Source organism: Engystomops pustulosus, chromosome 2 (assembly GCF_040894005.1).
Source record: "Engystomops pustulosus chromosome 2, aEngPut4.maternal, whole genome shotgun sequence".
Classification (NCBI taxonomy): Eukaryota; Metazoa; Chordata; class Amphibia; order Anura; family Leptodactylidae; genus Engystomops; species Engystomops pustulosus.
The window spans coordinates 31,703,808-31,722,603 of NC_092412.1; the positions used below are offsets into that span (position 1 = coordinate 31,703,808).

General features: G+C 41.4%; 1 protein-coding gene across 2 annotated transcripts in view; it reads left to right on the top strand.

The window, feature by feature from the left end:
• The window catches only part of CNTN5 (contactin 5), an 860,183-nt gene that overhangs the window by 592,910 nt on the left and 248,477 nt on the right, over window positions 1–18,796 (top strand). The window contains exons 6-7 of one of the 2 annotated variants that reach the window (XM_072134178.1): window positions 3,436–3,559; window positions 4,943–5,118. The exons of the other annotated variant lie outside the window; for it this stretch is intronic. Coding sequence (XP_071990279.1) covers window positions 3,436–3,559; window positions 4,943–5,118 — 300 coding nt within the window. The remainder of the gene's footprint in view (window positions 1–3,435; window positions 3,560–4,942; window positions 5,119–18,796) is intronic. 2 annotated transcript variants of the gene reach the window in all.

Sequence of the window (18,796 nt, forward strand, 5' to 3'; positions counted from 1 at the left end):
CGTGTAATCCCCGTAAAAGGTTCACAGTCCGACGAAAGTGAGCAGCACGACCCTTAGTAAATGAGCCCCTTAATGTCTGCAATGGGTGGCAACTTAGATTAGCAGCTGCAATCGGAGTTGGCACCCATTTGGGGTTTGAGCCACATCCAGAACCAGACCCGAACTACATGGGCAGTTCAGGGTCCGGGGTACCCAGCCTGCAAAAGTTTGGTACGAACCAGAACTTTGGAGTTTGGGTCTGCTCAACAATACTGGTGATGAAACTAAAGAAAAACTGATGTATTCTTTCATTTTTCATTGCTGATGAGCATACCTAAGACCTTCTTTGGGGTTCTGCATGAGTGGGAGTTATTGGAACTGGGCACAGCCTGGCAGATCTAGTATTGTTCATAAAGCAAACTGGTGTAAATTACAGCCTAAATCTAAACCTGGGTTAGATTGCTCTTTATGGACTGGCAGAAGGCCTGCCAAATATATGAGGAGACATCAAACATCTACATGCCTCATAATAAATTTGCTGCATCTCACTCCAGCACTTCTGCTATTAAAGGAAATCTACCATTCAAATCCATCATGATAAACCAAGGACACTTACTCATAGAACCCGGCACCATGACTGTAGTAATCTTCGTATATTTGTTATCCATGGCCTCCTTTGTTATCCATTATTCTAATGAACCAGAAGGGCTGCAGCCTCACAGGCTGTTACACTGCCTCCTCTTTCCCCTGCTCCCTCAGCACTTCCCCCTCCATCTGACAACCATAGTCTCACAGCGGGAGGGGGGAAGTGCTCCTGCACTGTGTAACAGCCTGTGAATCTTTAGCACAGAAGGGCTCTGGAAAACTTTGAGGCTCTTTAGAATAATTTCAAAAGTTGATTTTAAAATGAAGGAGGCCATGAATAGCAAATATAGGAAGATTACCACAATCTTGGTGCCTGGATCTATGAGTAAGTGCCCCTGGTTATCATGCTAGACTCTGATGGTAGATTTCCTTTAAGAAAAATCAAAAATTCCATTCTTAAAATAAAAAACCCCGCTAAGTGAAAGTGAGAAACTTCTGTAATAAATACTGTATAAACATAATAGAAGATATTATTTTTGTTATGTTTTACAGATTTTTCTGGGTTTTAAAAAAAATATTTAATTACGGTAACTATCCAGCAATAAATTTTGGAGTATTTTGAGTAATCTATGCCAAGCAGATACCCTTGGTATTTTAGTGAATTGACCTGTAAATGAAGAGATTTTGTCCATTTGATGGATGTGAGCGGTCACCACGACCTGCTCCTTCTGTTGTGAGGACTCGTATACAACATTTGGAATGCGGAACACAATCGCCCCATCTATTTGTCTCCATGGTGAAGCGGCCTTGTGACTTTTGGAAATGGTAGCACCCGTCCCCATGGAGGCATCTTAAGTGCTTTATAATCCCATGTTGTAAACAGCTATAAATATCTATTTTAGAACAGAGCGTCCGGTTATGTGGTAAGAAATCTCTTTTTAATCTCTGGGTGACAGTTCTGCCGGATTGCATATTATATTGTTTCATTTTAGAATTCGGTTCAGTCGGTGTAATTATAGCAGAGATACCATGATGTATGCGGCCGGTGTGGGGGGAAGCACAGCGTGGCGGCCTGAACTAGAGTCGGCAGGACTAAATTGAGATGGGAATACTGTCTGATCCAAACAATGGGAAACAATACATGACTTGTGAGGATTTCCTTGTATTTCGTCCTTACTGGAGATCTTGAAATATCATCAAGCTCATGACTTCAACTATAAATTATCTCTTCTAAGACATTACGCTCTCCTTCATGGACACATTTTTGGCCACAGGTAACAGATTACACATTTGCGATTTTTGGAGGCCTTTATGAACTTGGATTGAGCATTTAACTTTTTAAATAGGGTCACTAGGTTTACCTAACAGATGGATCAAAAGTCGAGAGCGCCTTGAATTGGTACCTAAGAAGGCGTTTTTGAAAGAAGATCTTGAGTAGAGATGAGCAGCCCCGAACTTCCTGTTATGGTTCTGGATTCGCATGTGACCCCTGCCAATCCAGCATATTGACTTGTCTAGCAACTAGCAATGGCTTTGATTGGTTAAGGGTTTTCCCTTGGACAATCCCTGCCATGACTAGTAGGTAGGGGCATTTATTTGCCGGATTAACTGTTCAGCGCCCCATTCGTAAATATGTCTTTGTATCAAAGGGCGCACCCGAAAACCCAAATGGGAATTTTGGATCTGCTCATCTCTAATCCTGAGCGGCTACAGACTGAGTGCCCACAACTGGCCCTGGAATCCGGCACCATAGACAGACGTACGTGCTAAGGGAGCGGAGACTGCACCAACAATGCCAGGACCAGGAGGCCCCGAGGATGGGGTCCACTTCCTGTCACACTTCTCTAAATACTCAGCAGCGACAATCACTTCAGGAGACTCTCAGATCTCCTCCAGGACTTTAGCTCCAGGGAGGTGAAAGAAAAGTTCCATCCTGCTTGGGGAAGAGGAGGCCACAAGCACCATAACTGCACAATATGTAACTAACTGCCATAGACTGAGAGATATGTGAAATTAATGACTGGTGTAACAACCCCCCCCCCCCCCCCCCAACATCCCTGCACCACATGCCCCTCATTCACCTTCACCCTTTGTCCTCCATCCCTCAATCCCATCTCCCACAATCCCCTATTCTTTGAATATGGCAATTCTAATTTGTATTTGGTCCTAAAGGAACTTTTTTGAACTTAGTTAATTGATAATAGATAAAGGATAGTTAGATAGATAGAAGATAGATAGAAGATAGATAGATAGATAGTTAGATAGATTGATAGAAGATAGATAGATAGATAGATAGATAGATTTTAAAATGTGCAAACTAAACAAATAATTATCAATAACCTCTAATAATTTAAATAATAATAATCTTCAATACTTTATGAAGTTCATTCTATAGCATCTTAAAGGGAACCTTTCACCAGGAATGAGATGTTAAACTGACATTACCTGGCTCCCTGCCAGAAGCATGTGGTGAGTCCCAGTCTGTTTGTGCTTGTGTGTCCTCATGCATTCTTCCTCTTCTCCACACAATCCCCCTCCCCCTCCTGCCTGCTCAATGCACATGACAAGAAGTGGGGAACGAGGTGGGAGATAGATGAGTGTGGAGGAGAGATGACTTACACAGGCTGCAGCTGCCTCCTTCCATGGTACTCACCACACACTGCTGGCAGGGAGCCAGGTAATGTGAATTAAACTATAAAGTACTGAAATGATTTAGAATACTGACAAAGGCATCAGCTAAAAATCACACTCCTGGTGACATTTTCCCTTTAACCTGCTGGAGCTTTCTTTGTGTCAATGATATATGTTTTACTTTTAAAATTTCCATTTTTTTTAAATTTAATTTTAACCAGAAGATTTTCATTCTTTCAGAGAGTGTGGATTATGGGCCAGTGTTTATCCAAGAGCCAGAAAATGTTAATTTCCCCACGGATTCTGGAGAGAAGAAAGTGGCCTTAAATTGTGAGGCAAGAGGAGCCCCTGCTCCAAGTTATAGGTACATCCGATGACAGTTCCAATTGGAGAAGTCGTTCATTTATTCATCCTTCCTTCTTGATCGTATGTTTCAGTGGTCGGACCCCTAGTGTCTGACTACTAGGGGTCTCTCCATTGGGACCTCCAGTGCCGGCACATGTTTACATTCTCAGCTATCACTCCATGTTATCACTCCATTTATCTCTATGGGACTTAAGGGACAACCTATCCCTAGTTCCTATTGTTTATTTGTTTTGGGTCCCTTAAAGAGGTTGAAAATGTGGTTGCCAAAGATAGGTCATCTATATCAGATTAGTAAATGTCCAAATCAGCAGATCTTTGCAGCTGACCCATTGAAAGTGGAGCAGGAATCATACAGTGACACTCTCTGTGAAGTGGCTGAATGGAGTCGATGGAACTCAGTTCCTATCAAATAGACGGGAGCTGATCTGCAGTAACCTGGTCTGCCCACTATCACTAGAACGGCACTGTCTGCTTCCTGTTCCAGCCGATCTGTGTAGATGCTGGGTCACCCAACCAATCTAGTTTGGGAGGACCCTGGATGAGTGGGTACCCACTGGTAACACCGACGAAAGGACGCACACCAAAAAGTTCTGCTTCACAATGAACTTTGTGAGTTCAGGGCCACTTGACCTAAACCTGAACTTCATTAGAAGATCAGAGGTAGGTCTGAATTCAGTTGAGTTGTGGGCGTTAACTGTTTAAATGCTGCTGAAGTTATATTTAAGCGGCTGTGCATCTGTGCGTGCCGGCACTAGTGTGCCGGTGGTTCATTGAAACTGTTAACGCCCACTTAAAAGCTGTTTGGGTACGTGTTCGAGAACCAAACCCAGACTAAAACCTATAGTACTCCAAAACAGTGCTGGTACCAATCGTGGGTGCTATAGGTTGAGTCTGGGATCAGAACCCACCCCGTACCCAAACAGCTTTCAAAATTTTGTTCATCACTAGTCATCACTATTGAGGGCCTATTCTATGGATCAGTCATTACCATTTATAGGCTGGAAACCCTCTTTCATATAATTCCCATACCCCCCAATAAAAGTTGTCACCATAGTTATTCTCATATCATTTTTTGCCATAAATAACATTACTGTTATTCATAGTTTTTTTTTTATAGAAATAAAGTATTTACATGTCTAGGACTGACCTGCAATACCATACACCGCCCATGCATGAGAGAGGCGCTGTGACTTTTCAGACCTCCTACATCATCATTAATCATTCTTTTCACTGCGTATTCTTCTCCTAAAACGTTACTATAATAACATGTTTTGAAATTTATTTCCTTTTTTTACCTTTTTTTTTATTATTATTTTATTATTTTTTTTACTGGTGGCTTTATCTTCATTTTCATTTTCTTCATCTTCTGCTTCTTTTAAAGATGGCTTCGCAATGGAACAGAAATAGACTTGGACAGTGATTACCGCTACACATTAATAGATGGAAATTTAATTATCAGCAGTCCAAATGAGATGAAGGATTCTGGTCAATACCAGTGCATAGCCGCAAACAGCCTTGGCCGAATCCTTAGTAGAGAGGCAACACTTCAATTTGCATGTGAGTAAATATCTTGGCTCTTCAAATTGTTTTTCAAAATCATTTATCATTTCCCCCCCCCCCCCCCAAAAAAAAAAACCTGATGAATAATTATACCACATGTGATTGTACAGGTGACTGACCCAGGCTTTCAATTGTCACTTTTTACAGTCACTTTTAGAGGCTGCCAGGGTAGTGCCACTTCAGAGGCCCTAATATTAGTCTCTAACCGCTGGTTATTTTAAATCTACCATTTGTTTTTATGTTTTGTGAACCAAACAAATCTTGAGAATGCTGTACTAGTGCAGAAACATATCTTGTTTAATCCCTGATCCGAGTGGTTTTGCTCAAAAAACAATTAAAAAATTCAGGACCTTGGGAAAGCTGGGTTACATGCTGGCTGCCGTTCAGAACTGTCCAGGCAGGACTAATCAACCTGAGCTGGATGACTCATACACAGCAGCTGGGGATATGGTGCAGGGATTGATTACTTCTGCCTGTCAGGGACAACACAGTGATTACATCAATCTCTGGAGCAGTGCATAATTAGGGTAAGAGGAAAAGCGCCAGGGCAGCCACAGGAGTGCCACTGCATCATTATCATAATTTTATAATTTTTTTTAATCAAAACCACTCAATTCAGGGATTAAGCAAGATATGTTTCTAAATCAGTATCACAATAGCATTCTCAAGGTATGTTTGGTTCATAACACATCAAATCAGATGGTAGGTTTCCTTTAATGAGGAAAGTCTCGATTTTCAGATGACATCAAGATAATAATAATTCCTTCATTTATATAGTGCACAAAGATGCCCCAATGGGGCACATAATCTAATCAAAATATATGTATGTTATGGAGTGTGGGAGAAAACCCAGAGGAAACCCACGCAAACACGGAGAGGACAATTTACAAATTGAAGAGGACAAAAAACTGTGAAAAAGCTCCTCCAGGAGACGTTCCAAAGCCATGTACCTAATTTAGGAAGCAGCGTGCACCAAGGCAATAGGGTATCAAAACTAGGGTTGAGGAGACCCAAATCCGGGCTTCAGCCAGAAGTTCAGGTTTGGCGTTTAAGGTCACCCCCACCGGTAACTCTTTAAACATCGCCGGTATAGCTGCCGACTGTACTTAGATTCCAGTGGTCCAGGCGCATCAGATGAAATCACTGGGATGGATGATCTTAGGGATAATGTTGCAGTACGGCTTTGTTTATTAGTGATCGGTGATTGGTACCAGCAACGATCACTGGAGTTACTGGTGGAAGTAGGTGCCAGGTACCAGAAAATTTCAGGTTCATGTCGACCGAGCTAGATGAAACCCTAACCTGAGCAGGTCCACTTATGCCTAATCAAGAATATTCTCCTTCTTACATGTCTCACATGGGGCCACATTTACTGCGGCTGCGATTCCGTCGGGTTTTCCCGAATATTTCCAATTTGTGCCACTTTCCACTGAATTGCCCCGGGTTTTGGACATGATCGGATTGTGGTGCATCGGCGCCGGCTTCCATGCGACAGAAATCGGGGGCGTGGTCGTCGGACAACCAGACTGATTCAGAAAAAACGCGGAATTAAAAAAAAAATTGTGTCGCAAGATCAGCACTCACATGCACCGGGAAGAAGAAGGTGAACTCCGGCGGACCTCGGCGCAGCAGCGACAGCTGCAGGATATCGGGCGCACAACCTTAGTGATTCACAGCAGACCCAAATCCTCGTCGGACAACGCATTGCGGGATCGCGACAGGACTGGGTAAGTAGATGTGCCCCATAGAGTTTGAAATAGATATAATAGAAAGCATAGACAGATAAATTGCAGGGGTCAAGACAACGTAAAGGGTTCACAATTTACAATTTACCAAAATTTGGGCCTTCACAAATGCAGATCTTACCTGATATGATCGAGAGGTTTCTTCTGACATACTGTAATAACTCAAAGCCTGACATATATATGAATACTAGATGTCCATCATTCTACACGGATATTGACAACCTTGGCTTCTACTGACATTGGGTTGGATGTTGTCTGATCTTTGATGAGCTTTCTCACCTTTCCTTTTATATTATATGATATAAAAGAAGCGCAAACATCATAGACAATACTATGATAGCAGTCACCTACACACCCTCCGGGCTACCATCCTCTAATCTAATCTACTGAAGATGACAAGCCGGTGATAGACATCCAGAGAATGCTCTGCCTTTGTTCTCGCAAAGTATTATTTGTTTGTTTTCTCTCAAAAAAAAAATCGAAAGAAACCATCTCCAGCCTAATAGAAATGTGGGGAAACAAGGCTTTGAGACGAGATAACGCCGTCCTGTAATCACCAATTATTTCATATCACTATTGCTTAACACATTGTTAGCGGCTGTTGTTCTCTCATATCCCTTTTCTCCCGTCATAATGGGTAATTGCTATTGTTTCGGCGCTAGAAACAATCATTTGTGTAAGAAAGAACTATGATGGCGCCCGCTTGCCAACCCTCATGAGCTGAGCGCATGAAATAGATATCAGATGTGTCTACAGTTATTCTAGTAATTGTCAGCGTATCATAGGGGACTAACCATTACATTAATTTCCCACACCGAAAAGTTACTCAGATTCCCCTGGCTGCTTGTTAGAAGGAGATTCGGAATGAAAAAAAAGGGCAAAAAATTGTGTTACCTTATCAAATATATATAGACATAGTGGAGCTGGGCTCCTCAACTTTGCATATAGTGTACAGGCAGACCCCGGGTTATGTACAAGATAGCGTCCATAGGTTTGTGCTTAAGTTGAATTTGTATGTAAGTTGGAACTGTATATTTTAGTTTTAATTGCAGTTCCAGACAATTTTTTGCCCCAGTGATTATTGGAGTTTCAAAATTTTTTGCTGTAATTGGACCAAGGATTATCAATAAAGCTTCATTACAGACACTTTACAGCTGATCATTGCAGTCTGGGATTATAGTAAAGCAGAGGGGTCATCTGTAAGTCGGGTGTTCTTAAGTAGGGGACCGCCTGTACATTGTTGGGATCTCAATGTATTTCCTTTAGTAACAAGTTATTGTATTGAGTTATAGAGTGTTTGGACCACCTAGATGTCCTGATCGGTCTTCTCTAAACCCAACCCATGGTCTACATTGTTTGGACAAAATAACTAGAACAACTCCCCTCTCCCACTTGACACATCTGCCGTCACCGATAACAATTTTTTGGTAGGGTAGGTCAGGGTTATGATCAAAGGGTAATGATTGTTGGGTATTAACCAGTAGAGGCATCTGTAACCCGAGTTGTTGAGTTCATGGGAATGTGGAGGTCAATGGTTTCCTGGATCATACTCCAATATGTAAACCTACAGACAAAAGGAGAAGCATTGTTCGAAAGTCAATGCTTGACGAAAGTTCGACTATGGCAGCACAGCCATGGATGGCAGCCGTGGAAGGTGCTACCCTTAAATTGGTGTTCCAGGCTTGAGATTCTGATGACCTATCAAATTGATGGGGTCTCAACACTTTGGACCACCATTATTTAGTTTATTATATAGGAGATGGAGGCAGAAGATCCTATTTAAGTGTCAGAACCTACCAATTCCATATTGATAACTTATTGTGCTCCGTCTGGAAAACCCCTTTCACTTTCAAGACGTGTAATTACCACAACATTTGCCTGTAGATACTATAGATAAAGGGATTTTCTGAGCTTAACATATGATAACCTAGCCTTATGAAAGCTCATCAATATCAAATTGGTAGGAGTCTGACAACCTCCAGCTGCCCTTCATAGTCTATGCAGAGGAACAGGAAGTAGATGGCTCCATTTCCTGTGTAGTGGCCAAACAAAGTTATTGCAGATCAATTAAATGTCAGGTGATGTGCAGTAACAGGGTCTGCCCACTACACAGAGAATGGAGCTGTCTGCTTCTTGTTCCATTCTTTATGTATCAGCTGCTGAGAACAACAGATCTTGTGGTACCGGAAACCCAACAATCTGATATCGGTGAATCATTTAAAATATTATTCATTGATGGAAACCTATTTTATTATAAAATTAGGATGGCTGGTAAAAATCTGTTTTGTAAAGAGCAAGTAACAGGTGGTCATATAAAGGGAATCTCCTCCCAAAGATATCTGGTTCTTACTTATGTATTTGCCCTTTACGTCTCTTCCGTCATTGCGAGGCATTAGAAATCAATTGGTTAAAAGTTTCATAGTAGTGGTTCCTATGGCAACCTCTCCTTTCTTTTCCTAAAAATGGAATAATAACGGCCATTTAGGACCCATGTTATTTGTATAGTCGTGTTCATGTGTTTATGACTAGTACGGAGACATCATTGTTTGTTGCGCTTTATGCGGAATGACACATTTATTCATTATCCGGCTGTTCTAATTGTACAATGCATCTATAATTGGTATTAAAATGAAAAAAAAATATACATTTTTTTTTGTGCTTTTCATGGCTTGATGCCAAAATGTTGCACCCTACGGTTGGGAACAAAACAGAAATGACAGCTCTGTGGTCAGATTTCGGGACGAGTGCATAAAGCCTATTGGAGCAAGTCCAAAAACCACCGCAGCTTTGTATAGGGGATTAGACCACAAAGGAGAAATATAATTGATGCATTGAAGTCAATGGGAGCTGTGACTGTGACAGCACAGAGCCAACTTCAAATCTGTTTCCAACCCACAATTTTACACAATTCTTTACATTTTTCACAAATCTACAGCATGAACAAAGCGCACCAAAAATCTGTTGCATACTTTCCGAGCAGTGCAGGGGGCACCAGATTCAAGAAGACACAATTCATGAATCTAGCGCCCCCTGCACACTACACAGACAAACTGTACATAGTACAGACTGCACTGTTTTTGATACATGTGGGCCACTGTCCTTCCAGCAAGGATAGATGGTACAGATTATAGCTGCCCATGTAATGCAGTGCTGAGGCATCAGGAAAATAATAACAGGAAACAAACAATAACAACAAAGACATTACAATGCATTCAACAAGTTCAGAAATGTGCTTCTTTATAGGGTATTTTCCCAAAAATGTTATATAGATTATTGGGCATCCAATGTTCAAAACCATTGCTTACATCATTACTTGCTGTATTAGTTTAGTATTAGAGTCAAACCAGAGCACCCATTAGGTGAACAGCCAAGTTGTCAAATGACCAATTAAGGCCTTTTTAACACTTGCGTTTTTCAAACACATTTTCTGTATGTGTTTTTGGCGTGGATAACTCGCTTTGCACTCTGACCCATTGTATTCAATGGATTTTGTCAGACTTGCAATTTTTTCACACCCCTGCAATTTTTTTTAACATGCGTTAAAATCTCAGCACGTTCTACTTTTTCACACATATGCACCATACAGGTCTATGGAGATGCACAAAAACGCACTGCACTCTGGGACACATGCAAGTACAATGCGTTTTTCACTGACCAATTGCCATACAAAAAAATAGACTACAGTCATGAGTCTTTTTCACATATGTTCATTCAATATAGATTATGATTGTCAATAATAAGGCCCATATAATTTAGGACCGACACCACGAACAAATCCATATATCCAACTAACCAGATTGGTGCGTAAAATTGGTCCAGAACAGTTAGAAAGTTCCAAATAAATAGCTTCAAATTTTATTGGTACACCAGTTTAAAACACATTAAAACATGCAATAAGTGTGTGTTTCTAGGGAGGGATTACAATATTACCTATACTTCCCCCTAAACCACCCTCATCCCTGTAGGTAGGGCCAGGGCCAGCACTGGGCATACCTGGAAAGTGCTGGAGCCCAGGACGCCTTGGGGGCCCACATAAGGGTCTACATAAGGAATCAATGGGGGGTGAGGGGGGTTTTTAATGCAGCCAAGTGAGTTCACTGCAAAGGGGCCCACTGAGGCTCTGTCACCCAGGGGCCGTCTGAATTCTGTCATACAGAGTTCTTACTTGTGTAATGAAGTTTACCTCTTTCAGTGCCACAATAATCCCGAAACATCACACGCACCATGCGCAGCTGCCCCGAACCTCCTCCTGCACATCAGGGGAGCGGCACACGCCCATGGCTGCACAATGATCACTAGAGCTGCAACACTTATCGGGAAGTTATTCCGGGCAGTCATTATAAATGCATATATTCTGCTGTAATAGGACAAGAGTATCCTAATGGATTTCACACATTGTGAAAAAACGCACTTGTGAAAAATACACTTGCATAAAAAAATCAAAATGAATGGAAAACACAAAACAAAAAGAACGTTAAAAAAAGCAAAAACACTAATGACTCTGAAAACACAGACTCTGCAAAAACTGAAAACACAGGCAAAAACTTCAGTTTAATAATAATAATTCCTTTATTTATATATAGCGCCTACAGATTACACAACACTGCACAGAGTTTGCCAAATCAGTCCCTGTCCCCAATGGGGCTCACAATCTAATCAGCCTACCAGTATGTTTTTGGAGTGTGGGAGGAAACCGGAGGACCCAAAGGAAACCCACACAAACACGGAGAGAACAAACAAACTCTATACAGATGTTGACCTAGATGGGACTTGAATCCAGGTCCCCAGCACTGCACAGCTGTAATGCTAACCAATGACCCACCGTGCTGCCCTACACTCATTGCATTCTGACTTGATCTGCAATGCAAGTGTGAAAGAGGCCTTAGGGACGGGTTAAAAAAAACCCTTTAAAAAATTTTTTCTACGTTGTATTGTCCAAGTAAAGGGTGCAAATTTATACATATTATTACTACCTACAATATGCAAATTTTAGTGGCTTTATGGTAACATCAAACAGTCCCTAGCTGGGTTCTAACCCACCAGCCCCCCTTCCATTCGTTTTTTCACTCCCACCTAACCTTCATTTCGTACTTTGTAGTTTGTTATTAAAGGACCTGCAGAGGAGCTGTGTACACAAAACGGTCTTTTTTTTTTTTTGTATCCTAACGATAGACAAAGTCACTTCCTCTTTTACTTTCATATATACGGGTAAAGGAAATAGATCCAAAGCTTTAAATCCTTTGTAACACTTGTTCCTAAATAAATTGGCAGAGAAAGTTCAGTTTTTCTTCAGTCGAGTATATCAAAGTTCACTTTTCTTTGATGAAAATCTACGGCGGTTATTAGAGAGCACTTACTACCCGCCCAGGACTGCGCCACTTGTACGTCCTTTGTTTTATGCTACGTGTAATGATCAGACTGATGGGGCAGGAGGTGACGGCAGAAGCGACAATAGATTTTCATTTTAATTAAATATTGTATTAAATTAGATTACATTGGAAAATGAGGAACAAAGGTACAAAGATGATGACGGACAAGATATGAACAGTCATTCCAAAAAGGCAAACAAGTACAATAGCTGAAGTGGCCTGCGCCGAGTTAAGTGTCACATTCATGTGCCGGGTGTTTAATGGAAGTCAAAGATCAGTTCATTTACTTAAAGATTCATTTCTTCAATGAAGTATCAAATTTTCTCATCTTTAGGGGGGGGGAGACAAGAAGGGAAGTTAGAATGAAGTAGATGAAAATTAATGAATGTTTAATATATATATATATATGACCAGTAGGGACTGGGCCGTCGACAGCCCTGGAGGGGCTGGGCCCAGAGCTGCTGGGGGGCCCATCTAAGTTTGTAATTTGTTTTACCATATAAGATTTCAAAATATAATGTCTGACAGGCACATGTCCAGATCACATGTTCTGCACCTGCCAGGGCTGGTCTTGTGATCAGCACTATGTTTGGCTGTAGTCGGTTGGTTGCAGTGCATCAAGTTTGGCCAATGTTATGGGGTAATGTGAAGTCATGTCTGTTACACAAAATTACTATGATAACAGAGCAGGTTAGTCTGTTACATCATCACTGGGGGAAGAGACTAAGAGGGAGGAGCTGTTACTGAGAACTGATAGGTCATGGGAGTTGTAGTATCCTGTTGAGACCATCTTGGAGATAACCCCACCTACTTTAGAGAGGCCATAATATTTTGTGAATCATCAAAACAAACAATTTAAACTCCATTTTGTGATTAATAATATTTAGCTTTGTTATATTCATTTATTTAAAGAATCGTGGGTTTTTGTATTGGACATTCATATTCATAGAATACATCTTTAAAAAGGGATTAAACATCCTACCTGTGTGATGTGCATCTCTCTTTATGTCAGATGTTGTAGCCAAAGTGATGGGGGAAGTAATCTCCATTAACCTCTATGTTATGTGAGATGCAACCTCAGCCAATAGCTGCAGAGCAGGAAGTCTCACAGATTTAACTTTGGCCAATAGTTGCAGGAAGTCAGTGAGATGCAAATTTAACAAATTTCTGTGGAGCATCAAACTTTTGGATTACCTTTTAGGCTACATTCACATGAACGTATGAGAGACGTATATACGGCCGACATATATATGGCTTATATACGTCCCCCATACCCTTCTATGGGCACACGGCCCTGTACGGGAGCGGTACAGTGTTGCACACGTGCGGCACCGTAGTAATATGGTGCCTTGCTCTGTATATTCCTATGGAGAGGGGTGGGGGTGAGCTCTGCTCATACCCTGCTCCTCTCCACACCGCCAATGTAGGCCCACCGTACTACGGTACGGCGCCAAACATCGTGTGAATGTAGCCTTAATCTAATTTTTGAGACTTTTCGTGGGGCTTGTGCTAATTTGCGACTTCTCTTGCGCCGAAAACAGTCTCTCTTTTCAAAGTTTGCCATTGTCTAGTTTTTTGCAGTGTTCTCCGAGTTATCACCTCCATCCAGATGTGAACGTTGCGATTTTGGTGCACATCTTACGGCAGCCCCTGACCAGGCGTAGAAATTAGCTTTGAGCTGATTGCGACTTTTGGAGACTATTTGCGACTTTTGTGTTAAAAAGTCTCAAATTCACTAAAGACCAAATGCCACATGTATCAATGCGGAAAAATCGCTAAGATACATGTGACCAGTAGAAAAGCCAAGAAAAGTCCCCAAAACAGACGGCCAAAGACGGATTTATAATACATGTGCCCCAGTGAGATGCCGCTTCAGCGTCTACAAAATTACTAGCCCATGCCCTCATCATCTTCTGCTTGGACAACTGCAACATTGTTCTCTGTGGTCTCCCAGCTGACTCTGCCTTTCCAATATATCCTTAACTCTGCTGCCCGGCTCATCCACCAGTCTCCTCGCTTCTCCTCTGCAGTCACTCCACTGGCTATCAATTGTACAACAAATTCAGTTTAAAATACTAACCATGACTTACAAATCCATCCACAACCTGTCCCCTCCATATATCTCAACTCATCAGCCAATATACCCCAAACATACCTTGAGAATGCTGCAGCTACACTGATGCAGAAACATATCTTGTTTAATTCCTGAACTGTGTGGTTTTGCTGAAAAACATTCATAAAGTTATGATAATGAGACTCTGTCGCTCCTTTGGTGAGTGCTTCTCCTCTTACCCTAATTATGCACTGCTCCAGCCTTGCCCTGCACAGCATAAGCTGAGATACATCATCACTCTGTTGTCCCCGACAGGCAGAAGTAATCAATCTCTGCACCATCCCCCAGATGCTGTCTGAGTCATCCAGCTCAGGTTGATTAGTCCTCTTTGGATATATTTTAGGAAGCTCCGTGTAATGTGTAATTATGTATGGCAGCCAGCATCACCAAGCTTTCCCAAGGTCCTTCATTTTATAATTCTTTTTTAGCAGAACCACTCAGTTCAGGGATTGAACAAGATATGTTTCTGCATCTCAAGGTATGTTTGGTTCACAATGCATAAAAACAAATAATAGATTTTCTTTAAGAAAATTGACCTCGTGTTGCGATTGAGATTTTTTGGAAGAGATTTCAAAAAATAGAAAATAATATTGTCACATGGTGTAAGATATGATGGTACATATCCTGCTTATCGTTTCACTCAACATAACCTAAATGTCTTGAGTGTTGATCTGGCTGCAAACCAACAATGGGGGTCATTTACTAAGGGCCCGATACGCGTTTTCCCGACGTGTTACCCGAATATTTCCGATTTGCGCCGATTTCCCCTGAATTGCCCCGGGATTTTGGCGCACGCGATCGAATTGTGGCGCATCGGCGCTGGCATGCACGCGATGGAAATCGGGGGGCGTGGCCAAACGAAAACCGGACGGATTCGGAAAAACCGCCGCATTTAAAACAAAAAATGTGTCGTGGAGCTTGCACTTACCTTCACTCAGCCCGAACCGGTGAACTCCAGCGCGTTCCGATGCGCAGCGCAGCAGCGCCACCTGGTGGACGGCGGAGGAACTACCTTAATAAATCCTGGCCGGACCCGAATCCAGCGCAGAGAACGCGCCGCTGGATCGCGAATGGACCAGATAAGTAAATCGAAGCGCTCGTTCTGTAATCGTATACGGGTAAGAGAAATAACTATCACTATCCAGTGAAAAACATCTCTTTCTGCTTCAGTTAGCAGCCTCTGGATTCACTTGACCTCTATAATTCAAGTAAATGTGTCTGGCTGGCGCTGCCGCTACCTCTGAGGACGCCGCATACAGCTCCCATCTTATCTCTCCGGAAAGTCCACGTTCTATGGGGAGATGAAAAGAAAATAAACTCGGAAATGATAGAAAATGATCCATTATGCAGTAATTAGACGTGGCATCACTTCTTATCCTATAAAGGTTATGCTGCGTATTAATTGTTCATTCATTACAGGGGACTTGTCTACATTTCTGTTTAATTAAATACTTCAATAGATACTTTTCATTTTTAGCATTTGCAATGCGCCGCAAAAAGATTAAAACTATTAGATGAAATTTTGTATTTGCTATTTAAGTTTTTTGAGTAGAGGGAACCTGTCATTTGGGGTTGGGGCCTTTAAACCACCAGCATGTCTTACTGCAGGGGGCTCAGGGCTACAAACTATTTTACTTTCCCTGCATCAGGGACTGTTTTTTTTGAGATTCAAGGTTATAAAAGCGATGGGGAATCCGGACTTAAAGGGGTTGTCCCAAGTATTTAAGTTTTCCCCTATCTAGAGGATAAGGGATAACAAGCTGATCAGTGAGGGTCTGACTGCTGGTACACCCAGCGTTGAGAACTGGACCCGCATCTCTCCAGAGAACGGAGGTCCGCCATTGTCACTAATGGGGGTGGAAAGAGATAGACGAGAGCTGTTCTTGGCTTCTCCGACATCCCCAAACCATTAAATGGAGTGTGGAGGGAGGGGCATAATCATCCCATTGCTCCACCTATTACTGATAATAGGATTTCTATTCTTTTGAGAGTTGGCAATCCCGTTCTCATGGTCAGTGGGGGTCGCAGCAGTTGCACCCTCACTAATCAGCTAGCCATGATAACTGACCTTACTATGGAAAATTCGGTATAAACCTGTGAAATTCGGTTCTGTTAGCAACAGTGGGTCTCAATTCTTTAAAGGAAATCTACCACCAGGAGGAAGGCTTGTAAACCAAGCACACTGACATACTGGTGTGTGCCCCCTCTGACAGGATCCGCTCTTCTTTTAACTTCAGCCCTTGTTTTTATGAAAAAAATGGTTTTATAAACTGTGAAATGAGCCTGAGGGGCTCCAGGCTCCATTGACATCTATTGAGCCTGGAGCCCCTCAGACTCATTTGCATAGTTTTCAAACCTTTTTCTTCATAAAATCTAGGGCTTAAAAAGCTAGGATCTTGCCAGAGGGGGCACACACCAGTATGCAAGTGTGCTGGGTTTACACTCCTTCATCCTGGTGGTAGATTTCCTTTAAATGAACCCTAAGAAACAATAAAAAGGGGTTGGCCATTTAACCACATGTTTTTGTAATTTGTGTGTAAGTGTTTGGGGCCGGATATGAGGTAATTTACCAATATACATCTATTACTAGTTCTGCTCCGCTTTCTTGATATCTAAAGTGAAGCCTCCTGTCTTTTACCTCATCAGCCAGACATTCCTGTCCATAAAATGGCCGCAGATGGAGGGTCATGTGATCTCTAACTGTCTATCGGCAATCGCCCTGCCAGGACTTTATAATATTCATGAATACTATCATTAGGACCTTGCAGGGCGATCGTTCATGGACAGATAGAGATCACATGATCCTGCATCTGCAGCCATTTTATGATCCGGAATATCTAACGTAAAACGCTGTATTCTTGTGGACATGGTTTTTGACATTTTTCCCTATGCACCCTAAATTACATGTTTACTTTATTCTTTGAGTCGGTACGATCACAGAGAATCCAAATTTATACAGGTTTTATAATGTTTTCATACATTTACCAAAATTAAAACCTTCCTGCACCAAAAAAAAAAATATCATAATTTTGCCATCTTCTCACGCTAATAACTTCTTCATACTTCCGTGTACAGAGATGTGGGTGGTGTCATTTTTTACGAAATGAGATGATCTTTTTAATGCTACCATATTGAGGACTCTTTGACCTTTTGATCACTTTTTATTACATTTTAATATGTTGCAAAATGGTGAAACAGTGGCATTTTTGACTATTTTCCATCACTGGCTTAACCATTATTATATTTTGATGGATCAGACATTTTGGGGTTCAGTCATACCTAACCTGTTTATGATTTTTACTGTTTATTTATTTTTATATCAGTTATTGGGAAAGGGGGCGATTTGAATTTTTATGTTTTTTAAAATTATTTTTTAACTTTAAAAAAAATCTTTTTATTATTTTTCGGACCTCCTAGGGTACTTTAACCCTAGGCTGTCTGATTGAATCTACCATATACTACAATAGTACAGTACTACTATATGGGTTGTTTCTACATCATCTATTACAATGTGAAACCGCATTATAATATATAGGGTAAACTAGACAGCCTCGGGTCTTTGCATGACCCCAGGCTGTCATGGGAACAGAACGGCGCTCCCCAATTATGTCAAGGGGAGTGATGAAGCAAGCAGATGTGGGGGCACCACTGGCTTTTTACCGCAGAGTTCAAAAGGTTAACACCTGCATTCGGTGCTAACAGCGATCGCTGGTGTTACCAGTGAGTGTTTGCTGCAATATGCAGTAAACACCAACCTTGCATGGAGATAGCTAAAAAAAATCTCCACTGCATATTGAGAGCCCAGTGTTTCTTGTTAGAGTGGTAAATTTTCATACCATTTGACGCTCGGTCCAAATTTTAACAAAGAAACAAGATGCTCGCCTTATTAGATCCCCTAAGCCAATACGATGAAATCAGGTGATACCTTTGGTATGCAATGATTAGAAGCTGAGAGACGATATTCTTTGAAAGAAGAAAGGGAAATGAAAAGACAACTCTGGACCGAAGATAAAAAGGAAATGATTGAGTCAAGGAACATCGCTCGGTTTCCACGAGTTTTGTTTAAGGGAAAAATGTTACTTTGAAATTCCGCAGTCACTTCAAACGAAAATAGGAAAGAAAGTGTCTTTGTGCCTGTGTATGTAAAATAGTGTTTTTAGGGAAAAAAAAAACTTGTGCAAGTTTATGATGAAGCTCAAAAATCTGTACAACGCCAAATCCGGATAATAGGGAGGACAATTATTACCTTTCCAAAATTCTGAAGTATTTAAGAATGTCAAAGTCTAAAAGGAATGTGTCACCAGGAAATGGATTATTATTTTAGCCAAGTTTTTATGAGTTTGAGAAATATATTTTTCAAAAAAAAGTCATCTAAAAGGTTGAAATGTAATGGCCACTGAGGTGACATGACAGGCAGATAGGCTCTGTTATTTTTCAGCTTGTGCTGT